Source organism: Hippopotamus amphibius, chromosome 6, assembly GCF_030028045.1.
Source record: "Hippopotamus amphibius kiboko isolate mHipAmp2 chromosome 6, mHipAmp2.hap2, whole genome shotgun sequence".
Classification (NCBI taxonomy): Eukaryota; Metazoa; Chordata; class Mammalia; order Artiodactyla; family Hippopotamidae; genus Hippopotamus; species Hippopotamus amphibius.
The window spans coordinates 149,375,700-149,395,807 of record NC_080191.1 but is presented as its reverse complement, the minus strand read 5'-3'; the positions used below and the strand labels follow the sequence as shown (position 1 = coordinate 149,395,807).

Genomic DNA, 20,108 nt, shown 5'->3' with positions numbered 1-20,108 from the left:
ATACGGAATATAAAAATGGTACTGATGAACTCAATGACAAGAACAGGGAAGCAGATACAGAGAATGGACTGGAGAACTCGAGGTATGGGAGGGGGCGGGGGGTGAAGGGGAAACTGAGAAGAAGCGGGAGAGTAGTACAGACATATATATACTACCACCTGTAAAATAGTCAGTGAGAAGTTGTTGTATAACAAAGGGAGTCCAACTCGAGGATGGAAGATGCCTTAGAGGACTGGGGCAGGGAGGGTGGGGGGGAATCGAGGGGGGGGCGTCAAGGAAGGGAGGGAATATGGGGATATGTGTAAAAAAAACAATTGATTGAACCTGGTGTACCCCCAAAAAAAATAAAATAAAATAATAAAAAAAAAAAAAAAAAAAAAAAAAGAAAGTATATACTCCCAGACAGCCCAGCTTTCCTCACTTAAGCAAAATGAGGTAATGAAAAACATTTAATTGACATGAATATAAACTTTAAAAGAAATACATCTACAATTTAATATATTAAGACCAAGGATTCCACAAAACCCCCCAATTATTATCAAATGTCCTCAAAATATTTATTTTAGTTTTACTGCTATTCAGCAAAAGGGATAAAGGAGTAGATTAAAAACTCCCCTGCCTAAGGAACTAGTCATTCTGACATGACAACCTTCGGCCCAGCAGGCTCCTCACTGCTACCCATGAGGCCTTCATCCCTGGACCCCAGGCAAAGACACTGTAATCTTGACAAGAACTGTGCTCTTTTTTTCCCCTAGAGCACCTCCATTATCTCTTCTTTTTCTCATTTGTGTACATCATCTAGTCCTTCTTCTATTTCTACATGTTCTAACCTCCTCTGCTTCTAAAATTAGTCATCCCTCTGATATAAAATGGGTGATTGTAGGAAGTAAGTGATTCTTATATGTAAAAGTGCCTTACCTGGTTGCTCAACAAATGTTGATCTCTCTCTTTTCCTGATTGTCCTACCTATCCTACCATTTCCTTAATGTAGTCCAGTGAGATATAGATAGATAGATACATACATACATACTTATACAGGTATCTATATCTCACTAGACTACCATATATATCTGTCTCACAGCATGTATGCTTACGAAAGAAGTAGTTCATTAATAAGAAACCAGCATTGGGCTTCCTAGGTGGCACAGTGGTTGAGAATCCGCCTGCCAACGCAGGGGACACGGGTTCGATCCCTGCTCCAGGAAGATCCCACATGCCGCAGAGCAACTAAGCCCATGCGCCACAACTACTGAGCCTGTGCTTTAGAGCCCGTGAGCCACAACTATTGAGTCCATGTGCTGCAACTACTGAAGCCCATGTGCCTAGAGCCTGTGCTCCACAACAAGAGAAGCCACAGCAATGAGGAGCCCGTGCACCACAACGAAGAGTAGCCCCCACTCACCACAACTAAAAAGAAAGCCCGCACACAGCAAAAAAGACCCAACACAGCCAATAAAAATAAATAAATAAATTTATTAAAAAAAAAATAAGAAACCAGCATTAACGATAATTGTTGGGATTCACATTTGTCCTTCTAGGATTTGACTGTGATTCACATTAACAGCCAGCCGAGGAACACACTATCTAAAAAACACAGGATCTAGGTGAGACTGCAGATCTGGATCTGAATCATAGACTTAGAACTTACTGTCTGATAAGTTAGTACCCTCTCTCCAAACCAGTTTCCTCACCTGAAAATTGGTAGTAATAATATTTAATAAGATACCAGCTATAAAAGATAATATCTAGTGGAATACTATATATGAAGAGCTTAGCACAATGCCAAACACACAGTCAGCACGCAGTAAATGCTATTATAATTACTTACAAGAGCTGAATTTGTTTGTGATAATATATTTACTTTATAATATAAATAACTACTTTGAAACAAGCATGCTATTAACATTATATTCATTTTAAAATCACTACCTTTATGAGCTGAAATGCAGAGGCAAGAAGGAGGGAAGTTTTATTGTATTAATTCATCTCACTCCCACCATGTTTCTAATCTGCTTTACACATCAGATAGCGAGAGTTTAGGGGTATCCCTGAAAAAAAACCTGAAGGTTAATGTGTATCATTTACATGCTTCAGAGAATAAGCAAATTACTGGCTGGTCAGATCAAGGTGAAACACAGTGGAATGAACCCATTGTGGCCACACCTCTATTTTAAGGCTACCTGTAAGGGAAAAAAAAAAGATTGAAGCATAGCTATTTTAACAAATAAGAGTAGGAGTGATTAATTACTTTTTACTGTCATTCAACAGCATGTCACCCAGGGAGTAACCTCATTTCTCCAATTCCCATAAATTTAATAGAGGTCACATCATGGCCTACTTGGCGGAAAAGCATTGCTTCTGAAACCCTGATGGTACTTTTAAGTCCACTGATGTGTGAACATAATTCTCTGCGTCTCTTAGCCCCACATACTCTGTCTCTCCCAGGGAGACACTTTAGTAGATCTATGTGGCACCATGTGGAAAGTTACAGGGATGAGCTCTCTGATTCATTCCTCTTTCATGCAACAAGATGAGAGAAAATTTAAAACCAATGGGTGTTATTCTATAGTGTAGAGATACTTTCCACTCTGTTAAGGGAGTATAAAAAGATATTTATTAAAATTGAAAACTATTAGTTATCAGACCCTTGCAGTGTGAACATTTAGTTTGGTATCTAAAAAAGGCATTTTAAAGATCCCGTTGAAAAATCTGCAGGATAGGACGGCGGTTAGCTGTTGTGCCTAAAGCCCATCTCACTATATGCATTAACCCAGCGGAAGGGATTTCTAAAAAGTAGGATCATTGCAAAGGCCTGCCAGACACCAGGTGGAATTTCCAAAAAACAAAGCCTCAAGGAAGAACAGATGATAAAAATTAGATTATCACCTATCTCTATTGCATGCCCAACTCAGAGACATGGGGCCTTTTACTACTAGAATGCCAGCAGTCCCCCACTTTGTTCAGGGACTAATTTCTGGGGCTCTCAGCGCTATTTAATCCACTATTAGTACTCTCTTTTTATACATAAATGTTAATCCCTTCAACGTTTAGGAAATGGAAATTGACAAGCAATGGTTTATTTCACCTTGAGATAGAAAGTTAATGAGAAGAAGAGGTGGTGAAAGAAAGAGCAGTGAACTCTGGAGGTTGAAGTTTGTTTTGTTTTCGGGTTTTTTCTCCTTACAATTCTCCTGGCAAAGAAAGTTCTATATGTAAGTTCTAACAGTACCAAGGTGAGCTGCAAGGAGAACCAAGAAGAAGCTACCAACCCAATCTCTAGTCAACATTTGGCTTGGACCAGACTCTTGTGCAGTCAGGCCTTAGGAAAGATTCTACATGGTGGGGGAAAAACAAAGTGAAGCATTAAACTCAGATGGAATACTGAGTCATTTTTTCCAAAAGAAAACCACTGGAAATTTTCATGAGAAGTTCTACTGAATGTCTAACAGAGGTGCTAGGTACTAAGATTTTTTTTTTTAATTAGCAAATAGAATAATGACAGGCTCTATCCTTCACATCAGGACAATAAGCCTGATGTGAAGGATAGAGAACTTTCCATTTAAAAAAAAATCAGTTTTAGCCCTTTAACTGGGAAAATCATTAGACTTCTTTTAGCATAAGGTTTTTTCTTCTTTTTTAAAAAATTTATATACATTTCAGGATGTTATCGTTATAATTCAACATCTGTATACACTACAAAGTGGTCACCAGCACAAGTCTATTTACCATCCATCACCATGCAGTTGACTTTCTTCACCCATAGGTTGTAATACCTGTCAAATAGGACAAATTGTTTTATCTACTTCATGGAGATACTAAAAAGTTAGATGTAATTATATACATGAAAATGTCTTAGAAATTATAAAAATTCATTAGTAACGGAGTCTTTAATATCTTTCCTATTTTAGAGATTGTCCTTTATATTTCTGACTTGATACTATCACTTATTGATTCTTTACTTATTGCTTCTAGTTTAAAATTTATGCTGCAATTTAATTTTTGATTTCTTTATAATTTTCTTTATTTTCTTCAATTCCCTAATGTCACTGTTTCAAAATAACAAATGAATACTGCCTTTTCAAATTATCTTTTATATTTTGATTCAAGGGAACATCTTCAGGATTCAGTGTTAGGCTTTCCAGCGTCTCCTTCTTTGGCTCCACTCTTTCTACACTGGCTTCATTCTCAGGCAGACGTTTGTCCCAAGTAGTAAAGAAGGGTCCCTCAACATTGCACTCCTGTAGTCATAACACCGGTACCTTGAAAAAGGCTACCACATGGGGTAAGAGGAAGTTCTCTAGACAAGTTCAGATCTGTAGGATGGGGAGAGAAATGCAGAATAGGCCAAAACACAGGCATCCATCGCTGATCTCACAGAAATTAACAAGAAAAAGAGTAAGAGCATAAAAGACAAATGGTAAAGGATCTGAGCAGGTAATCCATAAATGATGAAATATCAATGGCTAACAAATACGCAAGAAAGGCCTAGTCTTACGAGTAACTAAGAAAAGTACGTAGTAACATTTTAAAGAATAATAAGAAGCCCACACTTTCTTAAAGAGCTGTTGGCAAAAAAGATGGAAATAAAAGCTACAAATTTTTTTCCTGAGTAAAGCACACAAGCACACAACACACTTCTATATAAGAAAAACTAAAATAAATGAGCCAAGTATTAACTAAAGATATTAGTTAAAAAACAACAACAACTACTACAGAAAAACTAAACAAAAACCCTTAGGAAAGCAGGAGGAAAGAAAATAACAAATCCAACATAAAAACCAAAATCAGTGAATTAGGAAGCAGAATAGATAGGAGAATTAATAAATTAATCTAAGAGTGTCTTGTTTTTAAGAGAACAAAATAATCAAACCCCTGCAATTCTAATTAACAAACAAACAGAGAAAACAATACTGTATAGTACTGAGAGTGAAAAAGAAAATGACACCACTGGTACACAGGCATTTAAAATGTTCTAAGAATATAATGTTCTTCACTGTAATGACAGATTTTAGAATCTGAATGAAACTGATAATTTTCTAGGAAAATATAAATTAACAAAACTGATACAAAACATTGAAAACCTACACAGAACAATAATCAAATAAGAAAAAAAAAAAAAAGAGGTGAAAAGACCTGGGCTTAAAATTTTTTTTTAACTATTTATTTAAAGTGTTCCAGAGTATTGAAAAAGATGGGAATCTTTCCAATTTGTTTTATATAGCTAACATAAACCTGACACCAAAACATGATAAACATAACTCAAAATAAATTATACATTTGGGAAAAAATCTAATTATATATTTACTAATTGAAAATAAATCAATATGAATTAGAAAAGCCTAATTTTGAAATGAATAAAATTCATGAACAAACAATATACGCATACACATGGACAATAAACATTAGCAGTTGATTTAGTAATCAAATTAAGGTGAGGTGACTTTGTTGCCCACCTGATTAGCAAAGAATAAACAGATTAAAACATTGCTAATACCTAGTATGTATGATGATATAGAAAAACAAGAACTTAAATACCTTGCTGGTAAAAGTGTAAAACTTTTCTGGAGAGCACGTTCACGATGTATAGTTTCTAAAATATGTTTTTTGGGTTGTAATGTATACGCCTGACTAGGCAATTCTGATATGCAACAGTACATTATAACAGATAGAATATGAAAATTTAGAAATTATCAAATTGTGGACAAAGATGTATACACAAGGCTATTCAATGTACATATTTATGACATTAAGAACTTTCAGTGTCTCTGGAGAAAGTTCTCACTAGGAAAAACATTAAATAAGGATTTAGTAAGATTGTGCAGCCTTTTTAAAATTGGTATAAATCTATATTTATTAATGTCCTAGATATACTCAAAGAAAGAAGTAATATTATGGATAATGAAGGATATAGACATAGATAGATGATAGATAGACAGACAGACAGAGAACTAGCTAAGATAGATAGAGCCACACCAATATCTAATATGTAGCAATGGTCATTTTTTAATAATGGAATTGTGAATTTTTTTCTCTCTATAATTTCTTAATTGTCTAAATTTTTAACAGTGTAGTAGAGTTCTTTTCACTATCTGTAGTAAAGAACCCATTCTGTTTGGTTTTGGTTTTGTCCCAATCTGTTGTGGACTGATACTTTATTAAAGAGAATAAAAATAAGTTACTAGGAAAAATGAAGTAAAAATATGAAATAAAAATACAAAAACTAATTTTTATTATAATTGAACAGATACAATATTTCTCTATCAAACTGCTACGAAAGTTCCTAAATGCTTATTCTCTGTTTCTGTAGTTATCTCACCACGGGTCAGTAGCACATGAAGTGATTCTGTGTAGCACTGTGAACAGTACGCTGTGTAGTCTGTGTAAACACACAGACTCTAGGGCCAGACATCTAGGTATAAATCCATATTACTAACTCTGTAGCCTGAGAAGATTATATAAACTCTCTAAACTTCAGTTTCCTCATCTGTAAAATGAGTAATGAGTGCTATGCACTGAATGTTTGTCCCCCCAAAATTCATATGCTGAAACTTAATCCTATATCTGATGGTATATGGAGGTGGGGCCTTTGGAAGGTGATTAGGTCTTGAAGGTGGAGCCCTCATGAAGAGAATTTGTTCGCTTATAAAAGAGACCCCAGTGAGCTCTCTGGTTCTCTTTCTGCCATGGGAAGTTACCATGAAAAATTGACAGTCTGCAACCTGAAAGAGGGCACTCACCAGAACTGGACCATACTGCACCCTGATCTTGGACTTCCATGTCTCCACAACTGTGAGAAGTAAATATCTGTTAAGCCACCCAGTTTATGGTATTTTGTTATAGCAGCCTGAACTAAGACAATGGGCATGAAAACTGTGATTATTAAATGAGGCAATAGATGGAAAGCTCTTATCATTATAAAAAGTAGAGTTAATAGTGGGGGAAATAAAGCCAATAATTTAGCAGGCAATCTTGAGACACTCTCCTAGAATGCAGAGGTGAAATAAATCAGAAAGCCCAATAGACATGAAGAACAGAGATGGAAATGCCACTTAATTACTTTCCTAAGAAAGAAACATGACAATTGGAATGGGAACAATAATCAAAGATGTAAGTGAAGAAAACTTTTCTAAGTTAAAACAACAACAACAACAACAAACTGGGTATGAAAACACAAAGACCTTACCTCTTTCCAGGCAAAATAGATGAAAATAGAACACATCTGGATTCATGGTAGCAATAATTTTGAATTACAAGAAGATAGAAAAAAATATCACATGCTTGGAGAAAAGGAATAAATTTCTACTCAGGAAGTTCTTTTAAATTATGCCTAGTTTCATCCCAAAAAGTACATTTTTTTTCTCCTCTGCATGCTAAGTACAAGAGCATAAATGGAGAAATACGTATTTACAGAAATATGGTTATGTGTCAAAAAATGTGTCCTCAGCCACATTTCTTTACATGTATAAAGTCAGCAAAAATACATTCTCAGTTATGCATGAGCTCAGAAAAGTTACCATCCACACAACCTCTCTTTGAAAAATTACTTGGAAGTGGGTGCTAGCAAACTGAAAGATGGTTTAAAAAAAATAAATAATGAGGTCATAATACAAAAGGACTTGCCACCGTCTCTCTGTGAATGTCACTAAGCCCAACCCTCATCTCATGGCAAATGTCCTCAAGTAAGAGACCAAAATAATGAGAATGTAAAGAGACTGATGTATCCTTTCACAACAGCTGCCAAATAAAATTTCCGAGCAAACCTCATTATGAATTATTACCCTTCATTATAAGAGTCAGTCTATAATTTGACAAGAAAAACCTCCAAGGAAAATTATTTCCCTTAGATATGATTATTTATCTTCTCATCCCAAATCTCAGTTAAACATGATAATAATTATGCCAAAAAAAAGGGGGGGGGATAATATGAAAGACACAAATCTTAACATGATTATCTTTTTTTTTTTTTAGCTCTTTATTGGAGTATAATTGCTTTACTCTGTTGTGCCAGTTTCTACTGTACAACAAAGTGAATTAGCTGTATTTACACATATCATCCCCTACCTCCCATGACTTCTTCCTACCCTCCCAATCCCACCCCTCTAAGTCATCACCAATCATCTAGTTGATCTCCCAGTGTTATGCAGCAGCCTCCCACTAGCTATTTTACATTTGGTAGTGTATATATGGCAATGCTACTCTCTCACTTCATCCCAGCTCCCCCTTCATCCCCCTTCCCATATCCTCAAGTCCATTCTCTACATCTGCATCTTTATTCTTGCCCTGCCACTGGGTTAATCAGTACCTTTCTTTTTTTAGATTCCATATATATGTGTTAGCATACAGTATTTGTTTTTCTCTTTCTGGCTTACTTCACTCTATATGACAGACTTTAGGTCCATCCACCTCACTACAAATAACTCAGTTTCATTCCTTTTTATGGCTGAGTAATATTCCATTGTATATATGTGCCACATCTTCTTTATCTATTCATCTGTTGATGGGTATTTAGGTAGCTTCCATGTCCTGGTTATTGTAAATAGTGCTGCGATGAACATTGTGGTACATGTATCTTTTTGGGCTATGGTTTTTTCAGGGTATATACCCAGTAGTGGGATTGCTGGGTCATATGGTAACTCTGTTTTTAGTTTTGCAAGGAACCTCCATACTGTTCTCCATAGTGGCTGTACCAATTTACATTCCCACCAACAACATGATTATTTTTTAATAAAACTTTAAGATAACTGTAGATTCTTAAGCAGTTGTAAGAAATAATGCGGAGAGATCCCATGCACTCTTTGTGCAGTTTCTCCCACTGGTAAGATCTTGCAAGACTAGTACCATCACCAAAATATTAAGATTCATGCATTTTACCAATCTTAAAATTTCTCCAGCTTTACTTGTACTCGTGTGTGTGTGTGTGTATGTGTTTCCTTCTGTGTATCTACCCACAAAAGTCAAAATACAGTACAGTTTACAGTTCTATCACTACAAGGATTCCTTCCTGTTGTCCTTTTATAACTACAACACCCATTCTATCCCTAACCCCTCACAGTCACTAATCTGTTCTCTATTCCTATAATTTTGTCATGTAATCATATAGTATATAACCTTTGGGGATGGCTTTTCTTCACTCAGCATAAATCCCTAGAGATTCATTTAAGTTACTGCATTATCACTCACTTGTTCCTTCTTATAGCTGAACAATACTTTACAGTATAGCTGTATCAGTTTGTTTAATCATTTACCACTGAAGGACATCTAGACTGCTTCCAATTTGGTTATTAGGAATTAAGTTGCTATAAACATTTATGTATGGATTTCCATGTGAACATAAGTCTTCATTTCTCTGGGACAAGTGCCCAACGTGCACGTGTTGAGGTGAACAGTGGTTGCATGTTTAGTTTTTTAAGTAACAGCCATATTATTTTCTCTATTGGCTGTACCATTTTATATTCCTAACAGCAATGTGTGAGTGATCCAACTCCTCACGATTCTCAGCTTTTGGTGTTGTCACTATTTTTTATATTAGCCATTCTAAAGGTATGAAGTGATACTTCATTGTAGTTTTAATTTACATTTCTCTGATCACTAATGATGTCAAATAATAAACATGTCAAACATCTTTTTATGAGCTTATTTGCCATCTGCATGTCCTCTTCAGTGAAAAATCTGTGCATGTCTTTGCCCACTTTCAAACTGGATTCTTTTTTTTTTTCTTAACTATTGAGTTTTGATTCCATTATGGTAGTGAAAATACTACAAATGATTTCAGTATTTTTCATTTTGTTGAGGTTTATTTTATTGCCCATGGTATGCTCTATATCAGTGACTTTTCCACGGGTCCTTGAGAAAAATATGTATTCTGCTGTTATTAGCTGGAGTGTTTTACATATATTTCAATTACCATTGGTTGATTATGTTGTTCAGATCTTCCAGATCTTTGCTGATTTTCTTTCTAGTTTTCTATCATTTGCTGACAGTGGGATAGTGAAAAACCCAACTATAATTATAATGAGTATATTTTAATGTTTTATATTTTTAATTAATAACATATAAAAAGCAGAGCATATGAAAAAGAAATGCAAAAATTATATACAATATATAATTTATTATAAAAACATGAAAAGTATGTTAGGAAATATGTAAAAAATTAATGGCAATTATACATGGTGATAGGGTTATGGGTAACTTACTCTCCATCTAGATTTTTTTGTAATTTCCAAAACAATATAAAAACCTTAAAAATTTCTGACTGGATGAATGATATATACTCTTATTTGTAGATAATTGATAAATAATTCCACATTTTTCAACATTTATTTTTCTCTCCTAGATCTTCAGGGATCACTCAAAATTATATCCCAGGAATATGGTGGGAAAATACTCACCACAATATTCTAATAAGGGAGAACCTATTAGCAATATCAATCTTATTAATGATGATACTAATTACAGAAAAATGTGTGGCTGCATTTTCAAGAATGAGACCTATAATATAATATTTAATCTTGGTTATTTCTGCTATTATTGGGCTTTATGTTATTTTTGTGTGTTTTTAAACAAACCCTGAAATTCCTTTATGCCACAATTTCTGAAAATAGGTTTGATATTTATTTCTTAAAAGAACTTTGAGGTATCTTAGAAAAAGGTTTTATATCTCTTAAGTATTATCCTTTTTTCAGAAAACTACCAAATATATTTTGTAAAATGTGTATTTTTTATTAAAATTTGAGCTTGTGATTCTAATTTACTAATTAAATTTCATTTTAATCTAGCTTCTCATCAAAACAACAACTATACCCATAACAGTCTTCACTGCATGTTCCCTTAAATATTATGCTTGTCCATGCTTCATTCAAAAATATTTTAGGCTTCTTTTCAAAACAAAAAAATAACACTTAATTTTTGTTTCCTAGTTTAAAGTCTTCTGAGTGATATACTATATCAGGTAGTTTAAGGTTTCTATTACCTTATCTCCATGACTTATTTCACCAAAAAGGTAAAGTATATAGCTTTAGACAAATACAACTTGAACTAAGTCACCCTTCCTACATTCAAACAAATACATCTCACATTAAAGTCCTTCATCTTCTAGAGAATTAACTTCTCAGTCTCTACAAATGTCTGCACGAAAATTTTAAATTCAGCAAAATATTTGGAATGTTCTTTATAATCCTGATACCAGTACTTTGTTTATATTTACTATAATTCTACCATTAACTTCAACGTATTTATAACAATTTGCAAAGCTTATTTCAATGGCACTCCACTTTGGCAAACAAATAAAGCAAACTTTGATAACATCAGAAAGCTCTCTATCTTACAGTACTTGACTGATAAACCAAGATCACCACAAATACGCATAGACCTACCCAGCAGGCTGCCTGTTTTCCCAATTTAATGTGAATTGAAAATTTATCTTGTCTCTCCTTGCTGTCTTATAGTTTGGCTTCATAAAGTATACTCTTTAGGGTGTTAAGATTGATCATTTTATTCCTTCTCTGGCCTTGAATCTCACAGAAGTAGAGAATATTGCAGACATTAGAAGACCAGGCACTTATTCTTCACTTTATCTCAGTGTTCACAAAGTCTTTAATATTATTAAATCTGAAAGTCAGCTTCCTCTTCCCAAGAAGGATCTGACTGTCCTTGTAGATGCTATTCCCTGAACGGCCCACACATTTATCCCATAAGAAGTGTGCCTGAGAAAGGAGAGTGCCTGCTCCATCGTCACAGAGGGGGACACAGGGGGAAGCAGCAAAGGGTACATACGATGAGGGGCTTGTTTGTTTCCTTTTTGTTTGTTTAAGATTTTATGCGAAACATCTATGAGATCTGAACATTTAAGACTTGGGAAAAATGCTGATTTCGAGGATTAAATTAATCAAGAGGTTCTAGAATTTTAATACAATGATATGCTGACAAACAAAACTATGTAATTTCTACTCATTTTGTTTTCTACTGATTTGGGCTTTATAAAGAGCTATGTCATCCAAAAACCTTTTTTTTTCCCTGAAACACTGTTGCTTTAGGTATCTCAGGGTCCTACAGGATCAGATTGGTTGAAAGGAGAGGTGCTGTCTCAAGCTGTCATGTTCAAACTATAACATTTTCTTAAATTATATTTTAAGCTCTATTTACAACCACATTGACATTTGTGAGGTCAGGCTCAGGAATAGTTAGTAAATCAGTGTTAAATGTTTTGTGCCTTTTATTATCAATTTTATCAGGTAATCTTTATAAAGCATCCATACTTAGCATTGACTGAAGTCATTTACTTTGTATCTTCCACAAGAGCCTTTGCTTTTCTCCCCCCAAAATAATTGAGAAATGTACTCTGAGAGTCCTTATAAGAACATGAATAGAAGTTAACTCTTTTCTAAAGGATCATTTGAGGGGAAAAACCTTTACATTTGATTATGTGTGTATAGTTGTATGGGAAAAGGAATAATAGATTATATATCTAAAGATTACAATTAGTAAGAAAAAGATTATGGAAATAGGCAAGGAATAGAAAACAGGAATTTACACAGAACTAAAAATAGCCAAAATTTATTTAAAAAGACCTATCTATCCAACTCAGATTAAAATGTAAGGGCAGTAATTTTTGTCTGACAATTACTAGTAATTATTCAATAACTATACATTGACTGAATGTATATAGTAACAAATTTCTCCCATCAAATTGAAAAAGACTTTAAAAAATGATATGAATTCTCAGGCAAAAGATAGTAGCACCAGGTAACTATCAATTCAAACTAGGGATGTTAAACATCTAGATTCTCCTTCTGCTCATAGTTGTTGAATAAAATTAAGAGAAATACATTTTAGAACATGATATAGCCATTCTCAACCCATTTGCACTTTAAAAAGTAATTGACAATAATGCTAGTGTAAATGACAAGGCAATGGCAACTTAATTTATGAAAGAAAAATTAGTTTAAATATCATTTAAATAAAAAAGATTTAGAATATAAGAAAGTTTACACTGAAGTATACATAAATAGATATTAACTCAAAATATTACTATCCATGATAAGAAAGCATAGAAGATATAGAAAAGAACAAAGAAACAGATATTCTGAATAAGGTCACTAAACAGAGGTGAAGTTTCTCCTCCCCCATCAGTCTTGATTCTAAGAAACAACAGAAAACTCTGAGGAAAAAAAAAGTGCCGATCTATCCTTGTCATATTATTGACACTTCTTAATGTTTGGGGTTCTACCCCCCAAATTAATTATTTTCTTCCTCTACAGTTTATCTATGGTGCCCAGAAACCACTGACTTCCTGGAATTTTTATTAAGAATTCCACATTCCTGCCATGTTTTTCGGATACGGTGGCCTCTGCCAATAAATTCTAATAAATTTTCACTTCTTTTCTTTCAATACCATCTTAGAGAATATAATTCAGACTCAAATTAATCACCGATCATGTTAATGGCTCCTAGGAGTTTACTTTCGATACCCCTTATTATATTAAATCAAACTTGATAGTGTGCTAGATCATTGCTTAGCTGGGTTTTCATAAAAGCACTGGTATTTAGTATGATTTATATCTTGTTTTCTGTTAATATCTTTGCTTATTGTGTGCTTTATTTTTAAAACAGACATTCTTAACTAATGGCACCCCTTTAAAATATAGCATACTTTAAAAATGTTTTACAGGAAGCATTTTACAGTAAAATGTGTTATTTTGTATTATAGTCACTTAATAGTGAATAGGAATTATTTAATTTACAATCAAAATATTAATATTTTACTTGTAGTTTGGAAAAAGTATGTGTACATATATATGTTTTGCTTATTTAAAAGATCAATTATATGTCAAGATTATTAGAAAATTTAAAGCACTGTATTCTTTTAAAGCTTTGCAGCAAAGGGGCAGCTCTGGGAAAACCATTTGAAGCATCTGCTGAAGATATAGCAAGTGTGGCAAGTTTCATTGAGACAAAGCTTGTTACATGCTATCTACGGATGAGGAAACCTGACCTTGCCCTGAATCATGCGCACAGGTAAAATGAAGTGTTAATAACTGCAAGTAAGTACTATCCATGCAAGCGGACAGTATTATGTGAGCTTGTATGATTAAGTTAGATTCCACTTAAATTTAATGACAAAACAAAAAACATTTCTTTACCACTCAATTTATGTTAAGCTAGACAATCACATTGATCACAAAGGGCATCTCAAAACCTAATGGAAGAAATAGAACAATAAATAACCATCCATAAAGCAGGACAAAATAAAAAGGCAGATAACTGTAGTAGCAAATTACTGCAGGAAGGACGGAGGGAACGAATAAGGTTAAATAAGGGATGAGAAGGATTTCCAAAATTGTCCAAATACAGAGAATGGTAGAAGGAAATTTCAACTGTGAAACATGAGCAAAGACTCAAAAGCTTATTGCTTATTTGGTGATAGCATAACTAATTCAAAGGATGCTATGCAGGGATGAGTGTGATAGCTGTCCAAAGGTGTGAAACACTTTTTTATCTATGTCCTTAAAGATTTCTTTTATATATTTCTATCCCTCCTCAGAACTCTGTATTAGCTTGTGGCTTCCTAGAATCCTCAGGGTTACTCAGCCCTATCTTTTTTTCTATAAAAATGTCCTTTCCTATGTCCTGTTTCCTAAAGGCCTTGCCCTTCTCATGGGTAATATTCAATTTAATCTACAGCAACAATAAACTGATTATGTTATGTCTTTCAAATAACTCTTTTCTTAGAATTATGATGCCTCTCTCCCTCCCTGCCTGACTTAGAGCAATGAACCTAAAACTTTAGTCTTCTTCATTTTCTGATCTCACATATCCTGGACTTCTTTTGGATACAAATAACAAAACTAATTATCAATGTGAAAACTTAATGCCTGCCCTGTTAATAACCACTAGGAAACAACTATCAATTATATTAAGACTCATTATGTGATCAGGAGATTGGCCAACAGGCTAAAGCCCATTTACAACTCTACATCCACAATGATGTAAAAGTTCCACCCAAGAATCTTCACAGCTCTAAGGAGACCTCAAGCTTGTAGGCTTAAGCTTGACGTCAAAGACCTACAGACAACAAAATCACTTTGAAATTCATAAGATAACCTGCTTGAAAGAAATTTCCTTGCTTTAAGTAAACTGCAGAACCTAAACACAGATTCTCTTTGACACCCAAGAAAATTCGACTCTACATTTTCTGGAAACACCTTATGCAACCAGTTTTTAAACCCAATATCAGGACATATGGTTATGTCAAATAATTTTATTCCATTTCCATTTAAAAGGATCAATATTGGAAATGTAATGTATACTTCAGTATGTCAAAATATTGGAATTTCTGAGCCACTTGCGTGACTTGTGGACACAATGGAAAAATATTTGATATTGGGAATAGCGCAGAAAATCTATAGGCATACACAAACAATACTGAATTGAAATGCACTTGAAAGTAATTATTTATCACCTTCTCCATGGTTTTCACTACACGTAAGAAGTGCTGCCAACATGGCCTACATATTAAGGAAAATATCTCCTGGATATTAGAATGGTTTGAGGGGTTTTCAAATCATTTTTAATAATAAAAGGATTCTAAATGGTATGATCATGTCAATATGTAATTCAGTGTTATAAAAATAAGTAATGAACATTAATCAAAATTGTACTCTAAGAAACAAGGATGCAAGGATTAGTTTCAATAGGTTCACTATTTTAGATTTACAAACTTTTGTTTTAAAACTAAGCATGCTCTTTCAAGACCTTGAAAATTACTGAAGGGAGGATATATAATGATGAATAGTAAAATAATCTTCCCTATTATGCTAGGATTAACTTTTGCATCCTTTTTATTCTATTGTAAAATAACTTTTACTTCTGTTTCTAAGTTGAACATTAAGTAAGAAATGGAAATCAACAGAGGTTAAACAGTCAATTCATACAATTAATAACGCAGCAAGTGAAATAAATCATTTTGCTGGTCTTGTCATATTGCAGAACTGCAGAAGACCATGCATATTATTCTAAAATTAAAATGTTTTTAAAGACCTCAGATTTTAAAATAGTCTGAAACATAAATATATTTTTCAAAATAAATAAATTAATCAGGATACTCAGTCTATAAATAGCCTACGACCATTAGTTATACACTGAATACAGAATCTTGCTTTTGTATTATTACCACATTGTGATGGTTGATACTAATCATGGATCAAAATTAAAATATTCCCTTTTGCATTTATTTGCATTTGCTGAAGCATCCTTTCTTTAATTTTATGTAAATGTGACGTCTACTGCATATCTTTAGGAGATTCGTTAACACAAAAATTAGCTTAAAAACCATCATATAGTTTTGCTTCTGATAAAAATTAAGTGCACATTGTTTTGTCATGTAGAAGACTACAAGAACCATAACTTTATTGTTTTAGATTCAACAAAGATACATTTTGAAATTAATTAGCTGAGCATTGCCATTTAAAATATGATAATAACTAATACAAAAGCTTTAGAAACAACTATTAACAAGTTTTTCTTTTTCTACATAATATACACAAAGCAGCAAATATGGATATCATTTTTTTTTTTACTTCAACCAAAAGTGATGCCTAGACTCACCAAACACATCAACTCTGTACTCACTTCATCAAACGAGTATCATTGTTTATCAGTGGCATCTTGAACATTCATAAGACTGATTTCTAATTACTGCTATCTTATCAAGAACAGAAATCCTGCTATAACTCTTTTCCTATCACATAATCATATGTTTATATGTATAACTGTAAAGATTCTAATGCTGCATATCACCTCTTTTGCATATTTCCCACCTTTAGATTACTGTTGTTTGCTTGTTTTTGCTGCAGAATTTTGATGTCACAAGGTGGCAAGCAAGATGAAGTCCAAAATAGCAAATATTTGGAAATGAGCCTCTTTTCAAAATTGTTTTGTAATAGTGTCATCTACATTCATTCATTCATTCAACAAATATTTACTGAATGCTTACCAAGAGCTTGTGCTAGGCAGTGGGGTTGGCAGTTGTAAATAGGAAATATATGGTGTTTATACACATTAGAGGAGGTAGCAAAGTTTAAAAAACAAATATTGATAAATATGATAAAAAGAGTGTGATAAATGCAACAAAGGTAATAAACATAATTTCATTTTGCAGAGGCAGCATCATATATTAAATCAGAGCATGGAGTCTGAATCTGACTGCTCAGGTTTTAATTCTGACTCCCCCACTCACCAGTTAGCCTGAGTTTAATTCTCTATAAAACCGGTTTATAATAATAGTACCTACTTCACAAATACTATCTCACAGGGTTTTATGAAAATTAAACATAAACCCTTGGATTCTTTATTTCAGCCTAGACAGAGTTACTGGTACTGGACCTGCCTCCCTGCTATAAATAAGTATAAAACTGAACAAAATATATGAAACAACTCTGGGCACTGGAAAATGGACATAGCAGGACTTTGATCCTTGAGAGAAGGGCATTATTACATGGTGAACTGCACAATTTTCTCAGCTTTTTGCTGGGGTTGTTTTCCTTCCCTAACTCAGGGAGTTAGAGATCACATTAAACTGAAATCTCAATGAGCTGAGGAAGCAGAGATTAGAATAACAGGCTGCCAAAAAAGCTGTAATTTACAGGGCAGGTGACCAAAGGAGAAATAGCTATGTGAGGGGGTTGGGGGTAGAACATTGCATGAGGATTTGCTGCAGGTTCTTGGCCAATATAAGAAGTGAGACTTCAGGTAGCAGAGACTGCCTGCTAAATGAAAATACCAGAGGAGCTGCAGTGATGGGAGATACTGAGGTACCAGGGTGAAGAAACCTCACTGATTACCTCAGGCATTCAGCTGAAACCCCAGAAAGACCATGCTTTAAGAGTTAGTATCATGACATCCAGAAAGGACCACTCCTTAGGATTAAGCTCAAAGGCAAAATAGACCTGCCTTCATAGAGACTAAAATCATGCATGAGAAGAACAAGAGTATTTGCCATTTAATTGCCTGATAGGAAAAAAAATTCAACAACTTTGCAGGGATGATGTCATAATCTCAATTCCTTACAAAGTTTCAACCAAAATGTCTAGCATAAAACTAAAAATTTCTGTATATTCAAAGAAATAGGGAAATGAGACTCATGTTTCAGAAAATATACAGTCCATAGACTCAGACCCCAAGATGACCCAGATGTTAGAATTAGTAGAAAAAGATTTTAAGGAAGCTATGAAAAATAGGTCCAAGGATCTTGAGGCAAAGATGGTCATAATAAGTGAAGAGATAAGAATCTCAACAGAAAAATAGAAACTATAGAAAAGAACCAAATGGAGATTTTAGCATGGATTAATTAAATATCTAAAATAAAATTATACTGATTGACCTTGACATCAGATTGAAGATTTAATACTAAAGAAAGGATTAGTGAATATGAAAGCAAATCAATAGAAATTACCCAATATGAACATAGAGAAAAAAAGATATTTTAAAAAATAACCAATGCTTCAGTGACCTATCATCAGAGACAGAAACAAGTAATCTGGCATACATGTAACTGTCCCAAAGGGAAAGGAAAGAGAGAAAAGGGTGTAAAAGCAGTTGCTAGAAATTTTCCAAATTTGGTTTTAAAAAATGTAAAATCCAGTTAGCTACAACTAAAATAAACACAAAGAGAACCACATTTAGAAACAGCATAAGCAAACTTTTGAAAACCCAAGATGGAGAGAAAATATTAAAGGCAAAGAAAGCAAACAACATATTACACATAAGGGATAATGATACAAATAACAGATGACTTTTAATCAGAAATAATGGAGGCCAAAATACAATGGAACAGGAAAATTCAAGTGCAGAAAGAAAAATGATGTCAAACGAGAATTCAACAACAAAAAATTCCTCAAAATGAGAATGAGATAAATACATTTTTATATAAATAAGTTTAAAAATTATTCTTAAGCAGGTCTGCACTTTGGGAAATGACAAATAAGATATTTCAAGCTGGGGTAAATGACAGTAGATTAAAATTTGGATCTACGAAAGGAATGAAGAGCATCAGAAATGGTAAATAAGTGAGTAAACATAAAACACTGTTTTTCTTCTCAAAATTTATTTAAGGGTGAATGACTATTTAAGAAAAAAATAGCATTTTATAATATTGTCTAAAAGTAAAAATGATAAATAATAAGATTACATGTTTTGATGTGCGATATTTGACTACAAATATCACAAAAACCTATGGGAGGAGGCACAAATGGAATTTTACTACTAAAGTTTTTACATGTGGTAGTACAACATTAACTCTAAGTAGCCTGTGTTAAATTAAAAATGCATGTTATAATCCCTAGAGTAATCATTAAAAATATTACAAGTATAGCTAGAAAGCCAATGATGGACTTAAAAGTATATACTAAAGAATATTTAGTTAACTGAAGTCAAGAAAGGAGGAAGAGAAGAACAAATAATGGATGGGACGCTGGAAGATAATAGCAAGACAATAGGTTTGAACCAAATCATTAATAATGACATTAAACATACTAAACTAACTGACTAAACATTCCAGTTAAAAGGCAGATACTGTCAGTCTGGATTAAATCACAAGATTCAACTATGTGTTATCTACAAAAAGACATAACTTGAAAGTAAAAGGAAGAAAATTGATATACCATACCGTAAACATCAAAAACCTGTTTTCCTATCAGGCTTGGCTATGTTAATATCAGACAAAGTAGATCTCAAGAAAAGGAGTATTACCAAAGAGAAAAATTAGGCTCAACAAAATTTTGAAAATTTGAAATCTGACAGGCTTGTTCTCTGACTATAATGCAATTAAATTAGAAATCATTAACTGTAAGATATCTAGAAAATCCCTCCAAATACTTGGAAATTAAACAATACACATCTAAACAATGCATCAGTCAAAATATAAGAAAATAAAATAACAAAGGCATGGATTTGAATTTCTGCTTCATCACTTAGAGCTTTGATTTTCACAAGTCACTTAACTTCTCTTTGCCTCAGTTTTCTCATCTTTAAGTAAACTGGTTAAAATCACTCCTAAATCGTAAAATATATCAGATTTGTATTTTGTTTCAATCCCATCACCAATGACAAATGAA

General features: G+C 33.5%; 1 protein-coding gene across 1 annotated transcript in view; it reads left to right on the top strand.

The window, feature by feature from the left end:
• Positions 1 to 20,108, top strand: part of SPATA16 (spermatogenesis associated 16) — a 213,308-nt gene that overhangs the window by 40,305 nt on the left and 152,895 nt on the right. Inside the window, exon 3 of the mRNA XM_057737812.1 lies at positions 13,868 to 14,013. Coding sequence (XP_057593795.1) covers positions 13,868 to 14,013 — 146 coding nt within the window. The remainder of the gene's footprint in view (positions 1 to 13,867; positions 14,014 to 20,108) is intronic.